Source organism: Hemiscyllium ocellatum, chromosome 6, assembly GCF_020745735.1.
Source record: "Hemiscyllium ocellatum isolate sHemOce1 chromosome 6, sHemOce1.pat.X.cur, whole genome shotgun sequence".
Classification (NCBI taxonomy): Eukaryota; Metazoa; Chordata; class Chondrichthyes; order Orectolobiformes; family Hemiscylliidae; genus Hemiscyllium; species Hemiscyllium ocellatum.
The window spans coordinates 98,440,259-98,462,715 of NC_083406.1; the positions used below are offsets into that span (position 1 = coordinate 98,440,259).

The 22,457-nt window shown below is 39.8% G+C and overlaps 1 protein-coding gene across 1 annotated transcript in view; it reads right to left on the bottom strand.

Annotated features, from left to right (window-relative positions):
* Positions 1 to 7,619: 7,619 nt before the first annotated feature.
* vps36 (vacuolar protein sorting 36 homolog) overlaps positions 7,620 to 22,457 on the bottom strand; it is a 56,262-nt gene continuing 41,424 nt past the window's right edge. Inside the window, exons 10-14 of the mRNA XM_060826804.1 lie at positions 16,780 to 16,845; positions 15,568 to 15,632; positions 14,396 to 14,480; positions 8,340 to 8,416; positions 7,620 to 8,260 (exon numbers count right to left, since the gene is read on the bottom strand). Coding sequence (XP_060682787.1) covers positions 8,167 to 8,260; positions 8,340 to 8,416; positions 14,396 to 14,480; positions 15,568 to 15,632; positions 16,780 to 16,845 — 387 coding nt within the window. The 3' untranslated portion in view covers positions 7,620 to 8,166. The remainder of the gene's footprint in view (positions 8,261 to 8,339; positions 8,417 to 14,395; positions 14,481 to 15,567; positions 15,633 to 16,779; positions 16,846 to 22,457) is intronic.

Genomic DNA, 22,457 nt, shown 5'->3' on the forward strand with positions numbered 1-22,457 from the left:
GGAAATAGATGGTGACATCTTGTAAAATGTCCAGATTACAGAAGAGGAAGTGCTGGATGTCTTGAAACGGATAAATCCCCAGGACCTGATCAGGTGTACCCGAGAACTCTGTGGGAAGCTAGAGAAGTGATTGCTGGGCCTCTTGCTGAGATATTTGTATCATCAATAGTCACAGGTGAGGTGCCAGAAGACTGGAGGTTGGCAAACATGGCGCCACTGTTTAAGAAGGGCGGTAAAGACAAGCCAGGGAACTATAGACCGGTGAGCCTGACCTTGGTGGTGGGCAAGTTGTTGGAGGGAATCCTAAGGGACAGGATGTACATGTATTTGGAAAGGCAAGGACTGATTAGAGATAGACAACATGGCTTTGTGAGTGGGAAATCATGTCTCACAAACTTGAGTTTTTTTGAAGTAACAAAGAAGATTGATGAGGACAGAGCAGTAGATGTGATCTATATGGACTTCAGTAAGACGTTTGACAAGGTTCCCCACTGGAGACTGATTAGCAAGGTTAGATCTCATGGAATACTAGGAGAACTAGTCATTTGGATACAGAACTGGCTCAAAGGTAAAAGACAGAGGGTGGTGGTGGAGGGTTGTTTTTCAAACTGGAGACCTGTGACCAGTGGAGTGCCACAAGGATCGATGCTGGGCCCTCTACTTTTTGTCATTTACATAAATGATTTGGATGCGAGCATAAGAGGTACAGTTAGTAAGTTTGCAGATGTCACCAAAATTGGAGGCGTAGTGGACAGCGAAGAGGGTTACCTCAGATTACAACAGGATCTGGACTAGATGAGCCAATGAGCTAAGAAGTGGCAGATGGAGTTTAATTCAGATAAATGCGAGGTACTGCATTTTGGGAAAGCAAACCTTAGCAGGACTTATACACTTAATGGTAAGGTCCTGGGGGTGTTGCTGAAAAAAGACCTTGGAGTGCAGGTTCATAGCTCCTTGAAAGTGGAGTCACAGGTAGATAGGATAGTGAAGGCGGCATTTGGTATGCTTTCCTTTATTGGTCAGAGTATTGAGTACAGGAGTTGGGAGGTCATGTTGCGGCTGTACAGGACATTGGTTAGGCCACTGTTGGAATATTGCGTGCAATTCTGCTCTCCTTGCTATTGGAAAGATGTTGTGAAAGTTGAAAGGGTTCAGAAAAGATTTACAAGGATGTTGCCAGGGTTGGAGGATCTGAGCTACAGGGAGAGGCTGAACAGGCTGGGGCTGTTTTCCCTGGATCGTTGGAGGCTGAGGGGTGACCTTATAGAGGTTTACAAAATTATGAGGGGCATAGACAGGAAAAATAGGCAAAGTCTTTTCCTGGGATCGGGGAGTCCAGAACTAGAGGGCATAGGTTTAGGGTGAGAGGGGAACGATATAATTGAGACCTAAGGGGCAACTTTCTCATGCAGAGGGTGGTACGTGTGTGGAATGAGCTGCCAGAGGATGTGGTGGAGGCTGGTACAATTGCAACATTTAAGAGGCATTTGGATGGGTATATGAATAGGAAGGGTTTGGAGGGATATAGACCAGGTCCTGGCAGGTGGGACTAGATTGGGATGGGATATCGGGTCGGCCTGGATGGGTTGGATTGAAGGGTCTGTTTCCATGTTGTACATCTCTATGACTCTATACCAAACACCTTCTTCACTATCCTATCTACTGCGACTCCACTTTCAAGGAGCTATGAACCTGCACTCCACGGTCTCTTTGTTCAGCAACACTCCCTAGGACCATACCATTAAGTGTATAAGTCTTGCTAAGATTTGTTTTCGCAAAATGCAGCACCTCGTATTTATCTAAAGTCAATCTGTAAAATTCTTTACCATACAGGGTTTTTGAAGTTGGGTCATTAAGTATATTCAAGATTGAGATAAATAAATGTTTTAATGAGTAAGCGAATGAGGGATCATAATGAAAATGCAGGTGTGTGAAGCTGAGGAATAACAGATCAGCCACGATCTCATTTTGGTTGAATGATCTATTCTATTCTTCTCTGATTTGCTCAGTGATATCAAGAAATAGCTAAGGCACTACATTGACTATGGTCCCTGACCACATTTCTACAATAGCACTGAAGACCTGCAATCCAGAACTAATTGCACCCATAACGAACCTGTTCCAATTCATTTACACCATTTGTGCTGACCAGACAATGTAGAAAGGTGTTCCGGTATATTCACTTCACGAAAATACAGGACAATTCCAATGAAATAAATTATTTCCCTATCAGTCTATTCTCAAACATCAGCAAACGTAATGGAGGGAGTCATAGACATTGCTAAATGGAACCTGTTGAGCTTGCTAATTGATGCTCAGTTCAGGCTGTTATGGCCACTTGGCAGCTTTTGCCCAAACACAGACTGAAGAGTTGAACTCCAAAGGTGAGGCAAGAGTGACTATCCTTGACATGAAGGTAACAGTTTACCGAGTAAAGCATCAATGAGCTCCAACAAAACTGGAGTCAATGAGAAGCAGAGGGAAAACTCTCCTTTGATTGGAATCCGATCTAACACACAAAAAAGATGGCTGTTGTTGTTGGGAGGTCAATCATCTCAGTCACATAGGTCACTGAAATGGTTCCATAAGCTGGTGTCCTAGATCTAAGTATCTTCAACCACTTCATTAACTTGCTTCCCTCCAGCATAAGATCTGACACATGGGTGAGTGCACAATATCCAACATGACTTGTGATTCCTCAGAAACTGAAGCCATCTATGTTCATTCTCAACAAAACTTGAACAATGTCCAGGCATGGCCTGACAACTGCCAAGTAGCAATTGCACTAGACAATTGCCATCACAACAAGATAGAATCTAACCATCTCTCTTTGACATCCAATCAAATTACTAATGCTGAACTCCACCAGCATCAACAACCTGGCGATTACCATTGAACAAAATCTGAACAGGACCAGCACATAAATATTGTGTCTACGAAATTCTAGGACTTATACAGTAAAGCATGTCCTGTGCTTTATAATGTCTGTGGATCCGTTATAAGCACTGGCTGGGAAACACACTTGCAGAGTCAATGAAGCCAACATCCCATGAACAATGAAAAACAATTGTTTGTGAATGTTACCAAAAATGAAGGTACACTCCTTGTTTTGCCATGTAGTTGTTCAGATGTGTTTGCGCTTTATTTGATTTAGATCATTAAGTGGTCTCAGAAATGAAATCAATGGCACAGTTACCATGACAGACACTGCAAAGAGATACATATTAAAATTTTACTTAAATATTTAAAGATTTATTTAGTCCTTGATGGCTGGTATTTTATTTATCATAGCTATTTATGCATTTATTTTAACTTAAACAGAAACAGGTCTGCGGGGGAGAATGAAGGAAAACAAAAGGTTTGTAGCAAAACTGTACTTTCAAGTGAAAAATGATTCATAACCATTTCATATACAACCACGGTTCTGTTATAATTAGCAAAAGCAGGAACTCCATCAAGCAAAAAGTAAATTTATAAAATCTAATCCCAATGGTCACTTGCTGAAAATGTCCAAGAAATTCAATATTTTCCCCACTGCTGATGCTGGTAGATCTGTGATTGAGAATCGGATTCCAATTTTAGCAACCAATTAGAATTCTTTGAGAAGAGCTTTTTAAGACAGTCGATTCTGATAAATTACTGGTTTGTTGAAGCAAGCATTCCTTCTTATTTCTATCTTCATCACAGAAGAGCAGTAAAAACCATCAACATGCTTCCTTGCCCTGCTGATCTCTCCAGACACAAAGCATTTCAGGGCTTGTTATGAATAGCATTTGCAAAACAAAATTGTCCATTTGACTTCTCATTAAAATATAGACCACAAAAAACATATACCACAAAGATGGGTATTGTATTAAAATACTGATTTTCTGCGCTTTCCAGATTTCTAATTATATCTAAATATGGAAACTACATGGGAACTTTTACTTTTTATAGAAGGATCAAAACATTCCTTTTTTGAGTTAATCTTTCCCAGAAGCTCAGTCTCTCCAGTCCTCACAAGCAGCTCAGTAATGACTACCTCTATTCCCCCACAAGGCAGAATGCCTTCTGGCACATTCAGCATAAACATGGTTGTGATTAGGGATTTAGTTGTCTAAGAATCACAGGCATAATACTACATTCCATCATTCTAAGGGGCTGAGAGTCCAAATGCTATTACAACATGTGATAAACGGAATAAGGAAAAATAGAATTTCTATTATCTGATATGTCTTCTTAAACCTCCTTTTAAAACTTTAATTCTCCATGTTAATGACAAAAGTTCACATATTCCTTGAGCATTTTTCACAGCCTCAGGACATCCTAGACCGCTTTCGAGTTGAGTACTTTGTGAACTGTAATCATTGTTTTAATGTTGGAAACACAGCAGCCAATTTGCACTCCGATAAAACATAAGAGCAGAGGTTAGTCATTCAGCCTATCTGAAATTCATAACTTGCAATAGTTGGGAATGGAACTAAAGTCAACTGTTTAGAAGGTAGTTATGCTCATCATTTGGTGAGAAAACCAGGACAAACCACTGTACTCTTGGTCAGTGTAGTCCACCTGAGGGACACAGTCTAATCTGTAACACAAAAACATTTACAGTGCAGCATGCTCTCAATACTGCACTGGAATGGTACCAAGACTTTGCATGCAAGTCTCCAGAATGGAACTTCAAATTCAGAGCCATCAAATTCAGAGGCAAGTCTATATATATAAATACTTGAAAAAAAAACAAATCCAACTGTTGTAAGCTGGCAACTTGCACACAAGTATTAAATTTCAGCGGGCTGACATTCTGACCTAAGGAGATAAGTTTGTAATCTTTAAATGGCAGACAAAATCATTACGGTACAGGAAGGTGACTAACTTAGCATAGACAGTGAGTAGGAAGGCTTCATTGTAAATACAAGAAACGCTTAAACATTAGTTTAAACGATAGGATGCAGCCCTTCTCATAGAATGTCAGAAAAATCTCAAATTGATTGGTGGAATATGCAGCATGCAGGGATGTGCTATGTGCCTTGATAAGGAAGCTGGATGAGTCCTTTCAAATTATAGGAAATTGGCAGGATAAATCTAGCAAGCAATGTCAGAAATTTCAGTCTCCTGGAATTTGTTTACCTTTGGGAATGGGGATTTTTCTGTCACCCTTTCTTAAATTGGTTGGAGAACCTTTCCACTGACTTCCTGCCTCTCTGACAGAATGATCTGGAGAAGACTTGGGCTGATGTTAAATGATGCTTGCACAATACTTTGATAGAACCAAATTGTGGATCAGTTGGTCTACTCTGCTCTGGTCAAGTTTTCTGTTTAGACTTATCATGAGAACTTTTAATTTCTGTTCCTAACATATTTAATCAGGTTTTTTTCCCCCAAAATATTTAATTAGAGCAACACAAATTACTTTTAATCGGAGTTTACATAGCTATGAATTTGTATGTGGAAAGGTTGTTTGATAGTCTCATTTGAGACTTATACATTTCGAATCAGTTTTTCCTAGCTTTGCACTCATCATCTGTTCAAACAGATTACAGCTCCGACAACTATACTCCCTAGCACATAATTGCAGCATGTCCCAACATTCAATGAAAAATACAAGGAGACACTACCAAATGTGCACAGATGAGAACTGCTTTCATCATTACAGAACCCAAATGCTTAAACACCTGTGCAGGTTTGTTACAGAAATGAACTACTTTTTGTAGACACTAAAAATGACGATTTGTTTTGCTTGTGTAAATTTTTGCTTCTCTTTAATTCTTTAATAACTTAGCTCCTCATGAAAGGACCAATGTAAGTAGATTTAATAGTTTTAATCTGCGACTATTACTTAAAATAAAACTGCAACTAAGATTTTTATAAATGCTGCCTATATCTCCAAATTTGGTGGCATGAACCAGTGTCAAAGATGCTTGGAGTACAGAGTAATTGTATCAGTTTTTATTTGATTATTGATGTAATTTTCTGGGTGGATTTGAGCTCGGATCTTTAATGCTTCAGTTGGGAACTCCCCCAGACAAGAATTTTAAAAAGTGCAGAATTAACACGCAAACAAGAAAAAGGAGGTAAATGTTCATTTTTATTTTATGTTTCTAAGGTAACCCTCCCCTCTCTCCCATTCACTATTCTGTAATTTTAGTCATTCCTCCCCCCACACTAGAACATAATAAATGTTTATCACTAAAACAGATACATCTAAATTGCTGCACATAACATCAGTTTTTCTGCAATAAATATAATGCAACACAATAATCTGGGAGTGTAAGAGGATACCGTTTATATAATAGGTTCAAATTTGACTTCATACCGCATATGGTGGCAAAGCCAGAGAGAAGCACATGCAAATTTCCCACTGTCACTGTTCACTTGTTTGGGAAAATCATGGACAGCATAACCCCTAATTTCCTTGCAAGCAGGCAAGACCCTCTGCGAATAGCACACTTTCATAAAATAACCCTACTTCAGTAAGTAATTAAATTTAACTAAGGTGACTTAATATGTGTCAGGGAAACTCATCAGCTACTCATGTCCCATTAATTAGGATATATCTCAAGTTCACAAATAAAACATCTTCCAAATATTTAGGCCTACAAAATTGAAACAGTGAAAAAAATTCAATAAAAAAAAATCAGAATTTCCTGAGTTTTAGGACTGATTGCAAGTTCTCAGTGGTGGGGGTGGGATTACAAGTGAGCATAAGGTTGCAAGTTAAATATGTCTGTCTTAGTCTATCATGCATGATGTAGTAATCCTGCTCTAATTGGGCTATCAATTTTATAAAATTTATCTACCAATCCTCTTAAAGCCCACCTTGGTTGGCCACACTCACATGTTTAGCCTTCGGCTCAAATAACTTGCTGGCCCATCTCCATATGGCATTTTGAATCTTGTTTCTAATCATTAGTTAAATAGTACAGGAACAATATCAAATCCACAACATCCTAATCAGGCAACCAGTAATTTCAAATGAGGCACCAAACAATTACAAATTAGACAGTAAGTCATTGAGATATCATAACTAACCAATCTGAAACTGACCAAAAAATATTTTGTTCTTGTGTTCATTCCATCTTTTACATCCATAGCCTGCCAAATTGAATGCTTAATTCACATGTTCTAGAGCTACAACCAAATTATATATTGTTTTTAATTGAGCACAGGTTGAACAATGACATTGACACAGGATTTTGGAGATTCAACAGATCCTTTGCTGTATCTAAACCTCTCTTTGACAGAATCCAGACCACATTTTATTTCTGTATCTGTTCCCCTTTCTTCTGCCATTCCCTCCCAGGCCCCAGTGCTTTAGCTTGACTTAACTACTGCATAGCATTTCCTTTTTGTCTTGTGTCCTTTCATTTCTTTGATTATGAATATCTGAAACATTTCTCCCATAGTCTTCCAATTGAGCCTGCCAACTCTTTTTCTTTCTGACTGTTTCTTGACCTTCACTTTATTACATATTCTAAAAAGTACAACATTGAAAGCAGCAGCAAAATAAAACACATCTAAAAGGGAAATGCATCACGAGATGAAGAGCAAAAAACAATAAACAGATGGAGAAAACCAAAACTGAACAAGTCAGAATTAAACAACTCAAAATATAAATCTGAAAGAAATTGAAAACAGTGAAGGCAAAATAGTACTTTAGTGACGATTGAGAACTGAAAAATATCTAAAAATATTGTCACAGTAGATTTTTGATATAATAAAATTGAAGCAATCCTTGACATATGTTACTGTTGGAACCTGAAAAAAGGTTCCATTATAATAACAACATCATCGACAAAAATGATTATATCTCAAGCTAAGAATTCAAAGTTGAGGAGATTTTAGACTACAGATTTTAATTCAGTTCCTTTAGTGCGCTTTCATCAGGTTTAAATCCAGAAGGAAACCAGTTGTTCAATGTGACAAAATAATTCAATCAGTTCTATTCAACTCAAATAGTTCAGTCCAGGGCTTTTGCTTAAGCCCTGTACACACTTGTAGTGGTGTTCTGATCTCGTTTTCATCATCATGGGTGGAATTTTTCTACCATACACTTGTTGTGAAGCCTGAATTTTAATGCACAACATCCTGCAGTTAATGGTCATCCAGTAATTCTGTGATACATCACATGCAACTTAGTCATAGTGTTCCAAAGAAAGTACCAAACAGATTTTCACAGGTGAATTTTCAGTCTTGCGTCAGAAACAAATTTGGGTAAAATCGCAAGCTTTCAACAGAGTCATCACGACACAGGTGGCCAACTTTCTCTGCTAGTAGTAGCCTGGGTGGAAAAAACAATAAGTGTGTGTAATAATGCCTGATAGAATCATACAACTGAGCATTTCATCATAATTACTTACCTTTCTTTGGCCAGAAGTACGGAAATTCCCACAAGCTTAGCATACTCTTCAGAACTAACAAAACCTTTTTCTGATACCTGTGTACAGAAAGATAAGAAAAATATCCATGGATTTGATAGACAACTTGTTGGCTGGGTAGTATAAACACAGCCTGAAAACTTATACTCTGGTGGTTTAGTGGACGTGCTATGCGTGCAGCACAAACAGTTCTCTATATATGAACATGAGAAATAGGCGCAGGTGTGGGTCATTTCACCCTGTCAGCTTGTCTTAACATTTTATCAGATCATCTCATAGCTCTCAACTCTCAATCAAAAATTTATCTACCTCTTCTTTAAATGCTTTCAGATATCTTGTCTCCACAAGGCTCTGGGGTAGAGAATTCCAGACATTCGCCATCCTTGGGGAGAAGAAATTTCTTTGCATCTCAATTTTAAATGATAGTTCCTTTATTCTCTAATTAGATCCCTTAGTTTGAGATTCTACCACTGATGGAATAATCTTCTCAATAATCTAATCTGTAAGCCCGCTCAGAATTTTGTATGTTTTAGGAAGCTCTCTCCTCACTTTAATGTATAAAGGCATAAGCTGTTTAAGTGTACTTTATAAGTCAATCCTTTCACCCCTTGAATCAGCCCAATGCTTCTCCTTTGAATGGCCCCCATTTTCAGTACATCCCTTCATAAGTATAGGGACCAAAACTGTGCAAAGTACTAGAGCTGCAGCCTCACCAATCCCTGTACAGCTATAACAAGACTTCCTTGTTTCCAAAGTCAAGATTAAAGTGGTGCTGGAAAAGCAGAGCAGGTCAGGCAACATCCAAAGAGCAGGAAAATCGATGTTTCGGGCAGGAACCCTTCATCAGGAATCTTTGTTCACCCATCCACCTAGCAATAAAAGCTACAAATTCCATTTCCCTTTTGAATTGCTTGCTGCACGTGCATGCTAGGTTTTTGTGTTTCATGCACAAGAACAACTAGATCATTCTGTGCCATTTTGTTTTGGAGTGTATCTCTATTTATATAACAGACAAACTTTTGATTCTTCCGACCAAAGTGCATGATTCCTACACACTTTCCTACATTAATCTCCATCTACCAAGTATTTGCCCACTCATTCAACTTATATAATATCCCCTTGCAGATTCTTCATATGTCCTTAGCATAACGTGCTCTCCCATCTGCTTTGTATCATCAGTAAGTCTGGATACATTACGCACTGCCATTTCCTCCAAGTCATTAATATAAATAGTAAACAATTGAGACCCTAAGATTGATCCTTGTGACACTCCACAAGTTACACATTTCCAACCTAAGAACGATACATAATCTTGACTCTATCTTTTATATTAACCAATTGCCAATCTACGCTATTAAATTACCCCCAAAACCATAAGCTCCAATCTTGTGCAATAAGCTTTTAATGGCATCTTATCGAATGTATTGAGGAAATCCAAACACATTACACTACTGGGTCCCCATTATCAGCTCTGCATGTTATATTATCAAAAGAACTCCAGTAAATTTGCCAAATATGATTATTCTGGCACAAAACTATATTGACTCTGTTTGACAGAGTTAAGCTTTTCTAAATCCCCACAATCTTCCCTTAAAAATGGACACTAGCGTATTTCTCAATTTCAGACAGTAAGCTAACTGATATTTAATTTCCGGCTTTCTGTCACCTCCCTTCTTGAACAGTGGTATCACATTAGCAGTTCACCAATCCACTGGAAGCCCTCCCAGAATCCACAAAGTTCTAAAATATTTCCACCCATGCTTCCCACTGTCTCTGCAACCACGTCCTGCATGCCATCAGCCCTAGCAATCCTGTTCTCCTTCTGTCCCATTAGTTTGTCAAATACTTTGTCCTTTATGATAGAGACTTCTATTAAACCTTTCCTCCCTGCTTATGTTACCTTTGGGATATTTAGTGTCCTCCACCTTAAGAGCTGATGTAATTATTGGTTTAAATTATCTACCATTTCCTTGCACCCCATCATCAATTCACAGTTATATTCTCCAAACATCCACTTCATTTATTTACACTGTTTTTATGTATCTGTAAAAGCTCTTGCTGCTTATATATTGCTTGCTAATTTACTTTCATAATAAATTTTCTCTCTCTTTATTAGTATTTTTCTCATCTGCTGCTGTTTTTGCAAAAACATTCAGAGTCCTCTGGCATCCCACTAGTTTTTGCTGCTTTCTATGCCTTAGTTTTTGACTGGATATTCTCCTTGATCACTTTTGGACACCACAGGTGGCTCATTCTTTTTGATCTGAATAACTTTTTTGCTGAGCGTTATGAAGTACCTACTTAAATATCTGCCAATCCTCATCCACTGATATACCCCTCAGTTTATTTTCCCAGCCTGGTTTAGGCAACTCTTTCTTTATTCTTCTGTAATTGCCTCTATTTAAGCTGAAGACATAGGTTAGGACCCAAGTCGCTCTTCCTCAAATCGAATTTCGTATTTTGTAACCATCTAGATGATTCTTAACGAGATCGCATTAAATCTACCTAATTACACATTAGTAGATCTAAAATAGTCTGTTCTTATGTAGGTTCCGCAATGTATTGGTCTAAGAAACAGTCCTTGCTGCACTCTACAAAACTGTCTTGCATTTTACCTTTGCCAATTTGATTTGTCCAGTCAAAATGCACATATAGAAATCACACGATAGCTGCCCTGCCCTTCTTACATTATTCTACCATCTATACTTTGTCCTACAGAAAGACAACTCTTCGGGGGCCGATAGGCAACTTTTTCCCTTCCTATTCTTGATTTCCACCCAAACTGATAAGAATAAATATTAAGCTAAAGAAGAAAAAGTGCACTTATGACAGCTGTCAGGTTGTAAACACAAATGAGAACCAAACTGAATATAGAAGGTGCTACCTTTATTATTTAGCTACTGCTTTTCCTGTCACATTTGGTTTCAATCCGTTTGACCCAGATCTGTTCTAGCCCCATTGAAATTGGCTGTTTGCCAGTTGATTATTCTTACCCTGGATTGATCAATGTCATTTTTCACTATCATCCTAAACCTTATGATACAATGATCATTGTCCCCTCCATCTGAATAAGAGTCACTGAACTTGAAACTTCGACTCTGCTTTCTCTCCACAGATGCCGCCAGACCTGCTGAATGTCTCCAACAATTTCTGATTTTGTTTCAGACCTTCAGAGTCCCCAGGTCTTTATTTTATTTTATATGACTATCCTCCAGATATTTCCCCATTGACACTTTATCTACTTGGCCCACCTCATACCCAAAAATCAGGTCTAGTGACTCATCTTGTTGGACTGGACACGTACTGCTATAAGGAATTCTCATGAACACAATCTATGAACACCTCCTTCTCTCTGAACCTTCCACTGGCACTACTCGGAGTTATGCACTTTGGTATAAAGAATAGAAGAGCTAAATATTGTTTAAAGGGGGGAAAGACTGCAGAAAGCTATAGGTCAGAGGGATTTGGAGGTCATAATATGATGCTCAAAAAGCTGACATTTAAGTTCAGCAGGCCATAGGCAAGGTAAATGGAATGTTGGTTTTACTTAAACTATATGAGGCACTGGTCAGACCACAGATGAACACTGAACAGTTCTCGTCCCCTTATCTCCAGAAAGATATACTGGCATTGGAGGCAGTCCAGGCAAGTTTCACTAGACTGATCCCAGCTATGGAGGGATTGTGTACTAAGGTCAGACTGAGTAGCTTGGGCACGATGACTCAGTGGTTAGCATTGCTGCCTCATGGCGCCAGGGATCCGGGTTTGATTCCAAGCTCGGGCGACTGACTGTTTGGAGTTTGCACATTCTCCCCACAATCCAAAGATGTACAGGTTAGGTGAACTGGCCATGCTAAAATACCCATAGTGTTCAGGGATGTATAAGTTAGGTGCATTAGTCATGAGTAGATATAGGATAACAGGATATGGGAATGGGTCTGGGTGAGTTACTCTTCAGAGGGTCAGTGTGGACTTGTTGAGCTGAAGGGCCTGTTTCCACACTGTAGTGATTCAATAATTCTATGAATTCCTTACTCTTTGGAATTGAGGAGAATGAGAGGAGACCTTACTGAAATATATAAGAATCTTAGGGAACTTGAGAGGGTAAATCTGAAGAGACTGTTTCCTTCTGTGGGAGCACCTAGAACCAGATGCCATTACTTTATGAGTAAGATGTCGCCCATTTAACACATTTTCTCTCAGAAGGTAATGAATCTGTGGAACACTACGACAGTGGGTTGTCTAGGCTGCAGTGTTAAGTTATTCAAGGTTGAGATTAACAGTAAGGGAATCAAGGATTATGGGGAAATGAAGTGAAGTTGAGAATTATCAGGGAGACATGATCTGATTGATAAGCAGAGCGGGCTCAATGGGCCGAACAGCCTACATCTGCTCTGACAGCTCATGGTCAAAGTTTCCAGTATTGACCATGTCAGGGGAGAACATTCACAAAAACAAACATTTCCACTAGAAAGGAGCAACTGTAAATAACAATTACCTTCACATTTTACCTGTTACTTCTTGGGGGGGGGGGGGGGGGCAACTGATCTTGTGCAATTTGCATGCTCACCTTTCAAGGTGGGGTCAGACATATAGAATAGAAGGCTTATAACATGAAGAAGTACACTTTAAAAACCTGGTGCTCTATAAATTTTTGGCAGATAGAAATTTGGCTTAGATAATGGGAGTACCTGCCAGTATCGTATACTCAACATCCAAAAGTCGGCTCCATTGCCGTCAGTAGAACTCAATGTTGTACCCTGTGTCCACATGTGCAGCAAACTCAATTATTTCCCATTTTTAAAATACCATCCGAGGCAAACGCTTAAAGCCCTGCATATAGGTTCAGACCAACACTATCTTTCATGCATTTTAGTGACACTACTGTAATTAATATAGGGAGGGGTAGAAGGATTCTTTTCGGAATGGAGGGCTGTGACTAATGGCATTCCACAGAGATAAGTGCTGGGACCTCTGTTGATCATGATCTACATGAATGATCTGGAGGAAAACATAGCAGGACTAATTAGTAAGTTGTCAGCTGACACAACACGATATAGGTCAGCTGGAGGCATGGGCAGAAAAATGGCACACAGTTTAATCCAGACAAATGTGAGGTGACGCATTTTGAAAGGTCAAGTACAGTGGAAATTATACAATGAATGGTCAACCCTTAGGAGTGTTGATATGCAGAGGGATCTGGGTATGCAGGTCCACAGATCACTGAAGGTGGCAGCGTAGGTAGATAAGGTAGTAAAAAAGGCCTATGGCATGCTTTCCTTCATTGGTAGGGGTATTGGGTATAAGGATAGACAAGTTATGCTGCAATTTTATAGAACTTTAGTTAGGCCATACTTGGAATTTTGTGTACAATTCTGATCACCACACTACCAGAAGGTTGAGAATGCTTTGGAGAGGTTACAGAAAAGATTTATCAGGATGTTGCTTGGTATGGGGGAGTTTAGCTATGAAGAAAGGTTGGATAGACTGGGTTTGTTTGCACTGGAATACAGGAAGTTGAGGAGAAGCCTGATAGAAGTTAATAAGATTGTGAATGGCATTGGAAGAGTGGAAAGTACGAGCCTCTCTCCCAGGGTGGAGGAGTCAATTACTAGGGGTCACAGCATAAGATTTGGTGGGGGGCGGTTAGTTTAAAAGAGATGAACGAGGCAACTTTTTCACACAAAGGGCCTGGAATGCATTTCCAGAGGAGGTGGTGGAAGCAAACTCAATAGCAGCATTCAAGAAGCACCAACAAATACATGAATAGGAAGGGAATAGAGGGATATGGTTCCTGTAAGTGAAGAAAGCTTTAGTATGGAAGGGCAAGATATGAGGGTGTGTGATTGGAGGGCCGAAGGGCCTGTTCCTGTGCTGTATTGTTCTGTGTTCGTTTATTATATGGCACAATTCATGTAATTAGTTTGGTTTCATGCAGTTGTTCATTTCTCAACAGATTACTGCCCAGTTACCTTGTAGTTAATTACAGAGACTATTCAAATATTACTTTGTTGATCGTTAAAAGGAAAATTTCTTACTGTCTCCACGGCTGAAGCAATCATTTCGTCCTCACTGTGTGACTGTAGCTGAACTACCATCACTCCACTATCAAAGATACGTAATCTGCAGGAAAAATAAAATTATCTCTATTAACTGAAACATACTTTTGTGTTTAGAAATGACTACAAGTCACTATGTTTGCCATATAAACTTGTAAAAAATAAAAAATCTCTATAGCTATTTACCATACCAACGATTCATTGACCATTTTGTTCCTCCTTTTGCGTCTGTGAATGTTTGCTTCCATGCAGCCCTCACTCAAGCTGTGCAAGACTCACCAGTGTCAACAAACTATTCTATTACAAAACTCATTTTAACAAACATCCAGATAGAGTTTTTGTATAGTGACTAGAAGTAAGAACACCTTTTTCATTCTGCTTCCATCTGCATTCCATCATCACTTTACCCCATCTGCAACAAACCCCATCATCCCTTCAACTTTGAAACTGATGATGACTGCATTGTTGTTAGTGCTTCTTGTTCTTATTCCAAACCAGAGAATAGCACCAAACTTTGTTCCCAGTTTCCACGCCTCCCTTGACATTATCAATTTCCAACGTTCCTTTTTCAACCTACCTCCATTTCCAGGAATAGGCTGTCAAGAAATACGTATTAGCCTACCAAGTTCCTCGATAATACTTTTTCTCAATCCACCTCCTGTGAGAGCGTTACTTTGTCCTTGCGATTCCTCTGTTGCACCTGGTCTGAGGAGGACATTTTCTATCCCAATGTTTCCTCAACCATGGTCTGCTCCTAATTGTGGCATTTCTGCCATTACCTTTTTCAATCCCCACAAGATTTAAAGTATTTGCTGCCAATAATTTTCATTTTTCAGCAGTGTGAAATTGTTACAATGATCTACAGCACAAGAACAGAATGCTTATGTTGTTTCAATCGCTTTCCAATAGATTTATAAAAGTGTCCCTAGTGAATTCCACTGTTCAAAAAGCAGTCCCTACTTCAAGATAATACTTTATGCAGGAGCTGTGACAGAAAACAGTGTGCAAAATATGTATGTGAGAAATCATGTTCACTCAATTTGACGTCTGTTGCAAGAATCAGAAAACTTGTTATAAAATTAGAAACCATATATCCCTCCAAACAACATTATGACAAGGTGAGCGAAGATAAGTCTTGTTTGCCTACTCACCTCATTGGTAGATTCAGGGCCTCAAACATTTTGCAAGCATTCACTAAATCTTCCGGTGAGAGAAGCTGTTAGAAAAGAAAAGTTTTTCTGTAAATTAATTACTACAAATAGTGAAGACTGACTTAAAAAAAGGTTAACAAACACCTCTGCATTACCTTTTCTTTGAGGTAAGACAGAAAAATCAAAACACAAAAGAAGTGCAAATTTTGAACTCAGAAAATAGTCACTGATGTTTGAATAATTTAACTTGGCACTTTATGTTCCTGGTTTGAACAGTTTTCCTATTTAATTAACCAAGTACAGTACAAACCTACACTGACTTCCTCCAGATGGTGGAAGTTCCACATGATGTCTTTTACAATTTAAACACACTGTCAGCTGACCAAGTACAAGAGTAGCGTGGAGAAATGAAACTATGTCTACCATCAAGTTATCAGATTAGAATATCCTCTTAATACCAGTCCTCACTGAAGCAAAATACTGAAATTGCTGGAAGTCTGAAATACAAACAGTGCTAGAACTACTCAGCAGATCAGGCAGCATCTACAAATAGATGAACAAAGCTAATGATTCAAATTGATGACTTTCAACAGAATTTTTTTAAAAAAACACATAAAAACAAACAGTAAGCTGTGCAATTGGGTCGATGCTAAGAGAGCAAATGAGGATTTTAAAATAGATAAACAGATTCCTGTTGAGCACAACGCCTTTCTTGTTTTCAGATTACCAGTGATTTGCTTTCTACTGGTGTTTAATTCACTGCCATTTATCTTCAAGAAATGTGCACTGCTCTTCCTTCCAAAGGGATTTCTGCTTCGTTCTTACCTTGTCCACTTCATTGCTTTTCACATCCTTACTCATATTTGCTGTTCTGACTTCCACTCTATCTTAGACCTCTTCTTTTGTCTTTCGCATTTTCCCTGCCTCTGTACTTACCTAATACCAATTGCATCTTTAACCAGCTCTGACAAAAGGTTATTGACCTGAAACCTTTATTCTTTCTCTCTCTCCCCAGTCATTTGCCACACTTCAGTCCCATAAATGCACTTAAAACAGCCCCAGAAGGACTAAAAGTCTGCAATCAATTTACTGTGAATATTAATACTCATGCTAAAACCAGTTTTAATCTGTTCCCTTTACACTGAGAAGTTTAATTTGATCGGTCTTAAACTCATGTGAACATTAGAAAGCTATCAACTGTTGTACCATTACCTCCATCCCTCGAGCTCGGTTTGTCAAGCAATAAACCTCCGTCAGTGCCATCATTCCACCTTGTTCCTGTCAAAATTTAAGCATTGTTTAACAATATTTTAATGCAAAAACCATTGCTGTCAACATTCTTCTCTTGACAAATGCTTCAAAGTGTCTCTCTCATTTCCATTAATAAAATGTTCATCTAATTTTTATTTTTAAAAACTGCTTTGACATAGGTCCATTTTCTTTTTGATTAGACAATATTATTTTTCATAATACAAGTAGGTATTGCACGAGATTCTCAGTGAATGGGAGGAAATAACAAAGAACCATTATATGACAATAAAACTATTTCCTTCTCACCAACTCAGAATTTTTCTGAAGCTTTATGTCTTTTGAAATCTTGAGGTCAAATTTCTGCAAACAGGCAAAATGTTTAGCAAATTAGAGGACGATGCTTTCTCATTAGATTGGCAGAATTGAAGAAATCTTTGGCTCTACTCCAAGCATATCAAAAATAAGACAGGGCTGTTGTGTCCCTGCTTCTGAGCCAGAAGGTATGGATTCAAGTCAAAGTCCCATCTGCCCCACAGATGTGTCACAACCTGTCTGGACAGGCTGACTGAAATACAGTAATCTGTAAAAACTAACAAGGTAGGGTTTTTTTTAGTACAAAACTTTTTTTTCCAACCAGTTTTTGAACAAGTATGAGAGACTGTGAACTGTGATCTCAGTACGTGATACATAAATCCTGTTGGCCTGAATTTGTGCTGATCCCATTGAATTTTAAGCCAGAAAACCATGAGAGGTAGACCATTCAGCCCATTGAGTCTGCTCTGACATTGTGAGATATTGGCTGATCTGATAATCCTCAACTCCTTTTTCCTGATTAAAAATTTGTTTGTAAAATAAAAGAATATCTATAGTGTGGAAAGTGGCCTTTCAACCCAGTGAATCCACATGAACCCTCCAAACAGCATCCTACCTGGACCTAGCCCCCCAACCTATCCCTGTAGTCCCACATTTGCCATGGCTAACTCACCCAGCCTACATATCCCAACATACTACAGGGCATTGCCAATTCATTTACCCTGCATACCTCTGGAAAATACAGCACCCCAAAGAAACCCATGCAGATATGGGGAGAATGTGCAAACTCCACCAAGACAGTTGCATGAGACTGGAATTGAACCTGGGTCTCTGGCGCTGTGAGGCAGCAGTGCTAATCACTGAACCACCATGCCGGTATACCTCAGTCTTGACTATACTTAATGGCCCAGACTCAACAGTCTTCACTGCCCTCGGAAAAAGAACCATCCTCATATCTGTCCTAAGAGAGACTCCGTACTCTGTGATTATGCACTCTGGTCCTAGACTCACCCACAAGGGGAGACAACCTCTCAGCAACTATTATGTCAAGTTCCCTAAGAATCTTATGTTTCAATAGAGGTCTCTTCTCATTCTTCTAATGCAATGAATACAGGCACATTCTGCACAACCTCTCCTCATTAGTAGTCACGATATGGAGATGCCAGTCTTGGACTGGGGTGTACAAAGTTAAAGATCACACAACACCAGGTTATAATCCAAATGGTTAATCTGGAAGCACTAGTTTTCGGAGCGCTGCTCCTTCATCAGGTAGCTGTGGAACGGAATCATAAGACAAAGAATTTATAGCAAAATATTACAGTGTCATGTAACTGAAATGATATAAGACCATAAGACATAGGAGTGGAAGTAAGGCCATTCAGCCCATCGAGTCCACTCCGCCATTCAATCATGGCTGATGGGCATTTCAACTCCACTTACCAGCGTTCTCCCCGTAGCCCTTAATTCCTCGAGACAACAAGAATCTATCAATCTCGGCCTTGAAGACATTTAGCGTCACGGCCTCCACTGCACTCCGTGGCAGTGAATTCCACAGGCCCACCACCCTCTGGCTAAAGAAATGTCTCCGCATTTCTGTTCTGAATTGACCCCCTCTAATTCTAAGGCTGTGTCCACGGGTCCTAGTCTCCTCGCCTAACGGAAACAATTTCCTAGCGTCCACCTTTTCCAAGCCATGTATTATCTTGTACGTTTCTATTAAGTCTCCCCTCAATCTTCTAAACTCCAACGAATACAATCCCAGTATCCTCAGCCGTTCCTCATATGTTAGACCTGCCATTCCAGGGATCATCCGCGTGAATCTCTGCTGGACACGTTCCAGTGCCAGTACGTCCTTCCTGAGGTGTGGGGACCAAAACTGAACACAGTACTCCAAATGGGGCCTAACCAGAGCTTTATAGAGTCTCAGTAGCACATCTCTGCTTTTATATTCCAACCCTCTTGAGATAAGAGACAACATTGCATTTGCTTTCTTAATCACGGACTCAACTTGCATGTTTACCTTTAGAGAATCCTCGACTAGCACTCCCAGATCCCTTTGTGCTTTGGCTTTACTAATTTTCTCACCATTTAGAAAGTAGTCTATGCTTTTATTCTTTTTGCCAAAGTGCAAGACCTCGCACTTGCTCACGTTAAATTCCATCAGCCATTTCCTGGACCACTCTCCCAACCTGTCTAGATCCTTCTGTAGCCTCCCCACTTCCTCAGTACTACCTGCCTGTCCACCTAACTTCGTATCATCGGCAAACTTCGCTAGAATGCCCCCAGTCCCCTCATCCAAATCATTAATATATAATGCGAATAGCTGTGGCCCCAACACCGAACCCTGCGGGACACAGCTCGTCACCGGCTGCCATTCTGAAAAAGAACCTTTTATTCCAACTCTCTGCCTTCTGTTAGACAGCCAATCCTCAATCCATCCCAGCAGCTCACCTCGAACACCATGGGCCCTCACCTTGCTCAGCAGCCTCCCGTGTGGCACCTTATCAAAGGCCTTTTGAAAGTCTAGATAGACCACATCCACTGGGTTTCCCTGGTCTAACCTACTTGTTACCTCTTCAAAAAAATTCCAACAGGTTTGTCAGGCATGACCTCCCCTTACTAAATCCATGTTGACTTGTTCTAATCAGACTCTGCTCTTCCAAGAATTTAGAAACCTCATCCTTAATGATGGATTCTAGAATTTTACCAACAACCGAGGTTAAACTGATTGGCCTATAATTTTCCATCTTTTACCTTGATCCTTTCTTGAACAAGGGGGTTACAACAGCCATCTTCCAATCATCCGGGACCTTTCCTGACTCCAGTGACTCTTGAAAGATCTCAACCAATGCCTCTGCTATTTCCTCAGCCACCTCTCTCAGAACTCTAGGGTGTATCCCATTGGGGCCAGGCGATTTATCAATTTTAAGACTTTTTAACTTTTCTAGCACTATCTCTTTTGTAATGGCAACCATACTCAACTCAGCCCCGTGACTCCCTTTAATTTTTGGGATATTACTCATAATTTACTCATATATTGAACAAACCTAGATTGCTGTTGTCCTTCATCTTTTAGAATGGGTTGCAGGTTTCAGTTCATTAATGTGCAAATCCCAGAACTTCTTTTAAGTCACATTCTCGAGATAACTTAAAGGTTTTATAAAAAAAGTGACATCTCAGCTCAGACAATGCATTAAAGGTGTGAAGGTTAGAGTCTGTCTGTAACCCAGACTGGTTCTATTTCCGAAGTAGGAATTTATAAAATATTACATGGATTGACTGCCTGCAGATTATGTGCTTTTTGAGCAGAATAGAACATATCAGTAAATACAAATTCACCCCATAGACTGTGCGTGCATGAGAGAGTGAGAGTGCGTGCATGTCAGTGTGCATATAATAGAGTGTGGGCGGGGGTGTGTGTATGTGTGAGTGAGAGTGAGAGTGAGAGTGAGTATAAGAGAGAATGTATAGTGTAGTGGGGTTACCTGTAAAATAACATGAACCCAAGATCCTGATTGAGGCCATCTTCATGGGTTCCAAACTTGGCTATCAGCCTCTGCTTGGCCACAACATTGGTTCCTCCACATCATGGCTACCACTGACACCACTGACCGCTGGCTCAAAGTGGAGAGGATCTTCAAGAAGATTGCGCATATCAACACAGACATCAAGTTTCTGCAGAAATGCAGGACAGGAGGGAAGATCCTAAAAGGATTATGGATCATAAATCTACTCAAGTTGACCAACAACACAGACTATGCTGAGAGACTTTGCCACCACACCTCTCGCAAACTCCTCAATCATCTCGTGCACCAATTGCACAACAGGCACCATAACCTTTAAATCAAGATAGAGTCCACATATACAGCTTGCACCCAAGATACAGCATTACAGTTACACAACACTGTCAAGCAGACAAAGCAACAGAACTATACAATGCACATGCACACCAAGAAAAAGAAATTGTGGAAACTTGGCATCACCATGAGCAGTAGCCAAGCATCCCCCAAACCCCTGCCACCAACCAACCTCAGCACCACAGTTGAAAACGTTATCACCACAGGGAAATTGATCGTCAACTTATCGGGCCACACCTTTCAACCAGAAGAGATTGAAGTTCTCAGCCGAGGGCTCAATTTCTGTCCCACCACCAAAATGGACCACATTGTTCTTGCGGCAGACATGGAGGGGACACATATGAATGGGACACTAGGACTTCTTCCATGGTGATACTGGATTCTGGGTAATCCAAGATGGAGGACGGGAAAAATTTCTGGGTGTAACAGCTGCTCCTTTTTTTGAGGTATTTTAGGTGCTGGAGGTGATTTCCTCGAATTCCAGGAGCAGGAATTAATGTTTATATGGTGTTGCATTGTTTTGGAACTTTGGGGAAAAAAGTCAAAACAACAGCACTTTTAAAAGGGAGAAGAACAGACAAAGGAAGCACATGGTGAGGACAGTGCAGGGGGGAGAGACAAAGAGAAGAGAGCGAGAGGAAGAGAGAGAGAACCTGCACAGTTACTGCCTTTGAATTCATGTATCGCTGGACATCGGAGTGCATCTGGGAAAATTAACAAACAGTGGATTTCATAACTAATCTTGGAGGAACCTGTTTGGCGAAGTTCACAACACAGAATCAGGTAAGTTAATCATTGTTTCAAGTCTGTCCAATAGAAAAGCTGCAGTAGTGAGTACAGTGGGTTATTTCTTGATTATAAGTTTATGGAGATAAGTCTCTTGATTAAAGTTAAAATACAAGCCATAACTATTAATTTAACCTGGTGCAGTGTTTTGTAGAGGAATAAGACAGTGTTTTTTTCTGGGTCTGTAGATTGTGAAGAAACAAAAATGGCCTTTGCAGTAAGATGTACTTCTTGTCAGATGTGGGAGTTTAAAAGAGAATTTAAGGGTTACTGTGGATTATATCTGTCATAAATGCTGTTGGATGCGAATCTTACCAGATCAAATGGATCGGTTGGAGAGACAGTCAGAAGCGATGAGGAATTTGCAACTGCAACAGCAACAGTATGTGATGGATGGCAGTTATAGGAAAGGGGGGAAAGTCTCAGATACAGTCACATAGATGGGTTAACTCCAGGAAGGGTGAGAGAGGTCGGCACCTAGGGCAGGAGTCTTTTGTGGATATACCCATTTCAAACAGGTATGCTGTTTTGGAAAATGTAGGGGGTGATGGATTCTCAGGGGAACGTAGCACGAACAGCCAAGTTTCTGGTATTGAGACTGGCTCTAATGCAATGAGGGGTACATCGTCTTCCAAGAGATCAATTGTGTTAGGGGACTCTGTAGTCCGAGGAACAGACAGACGT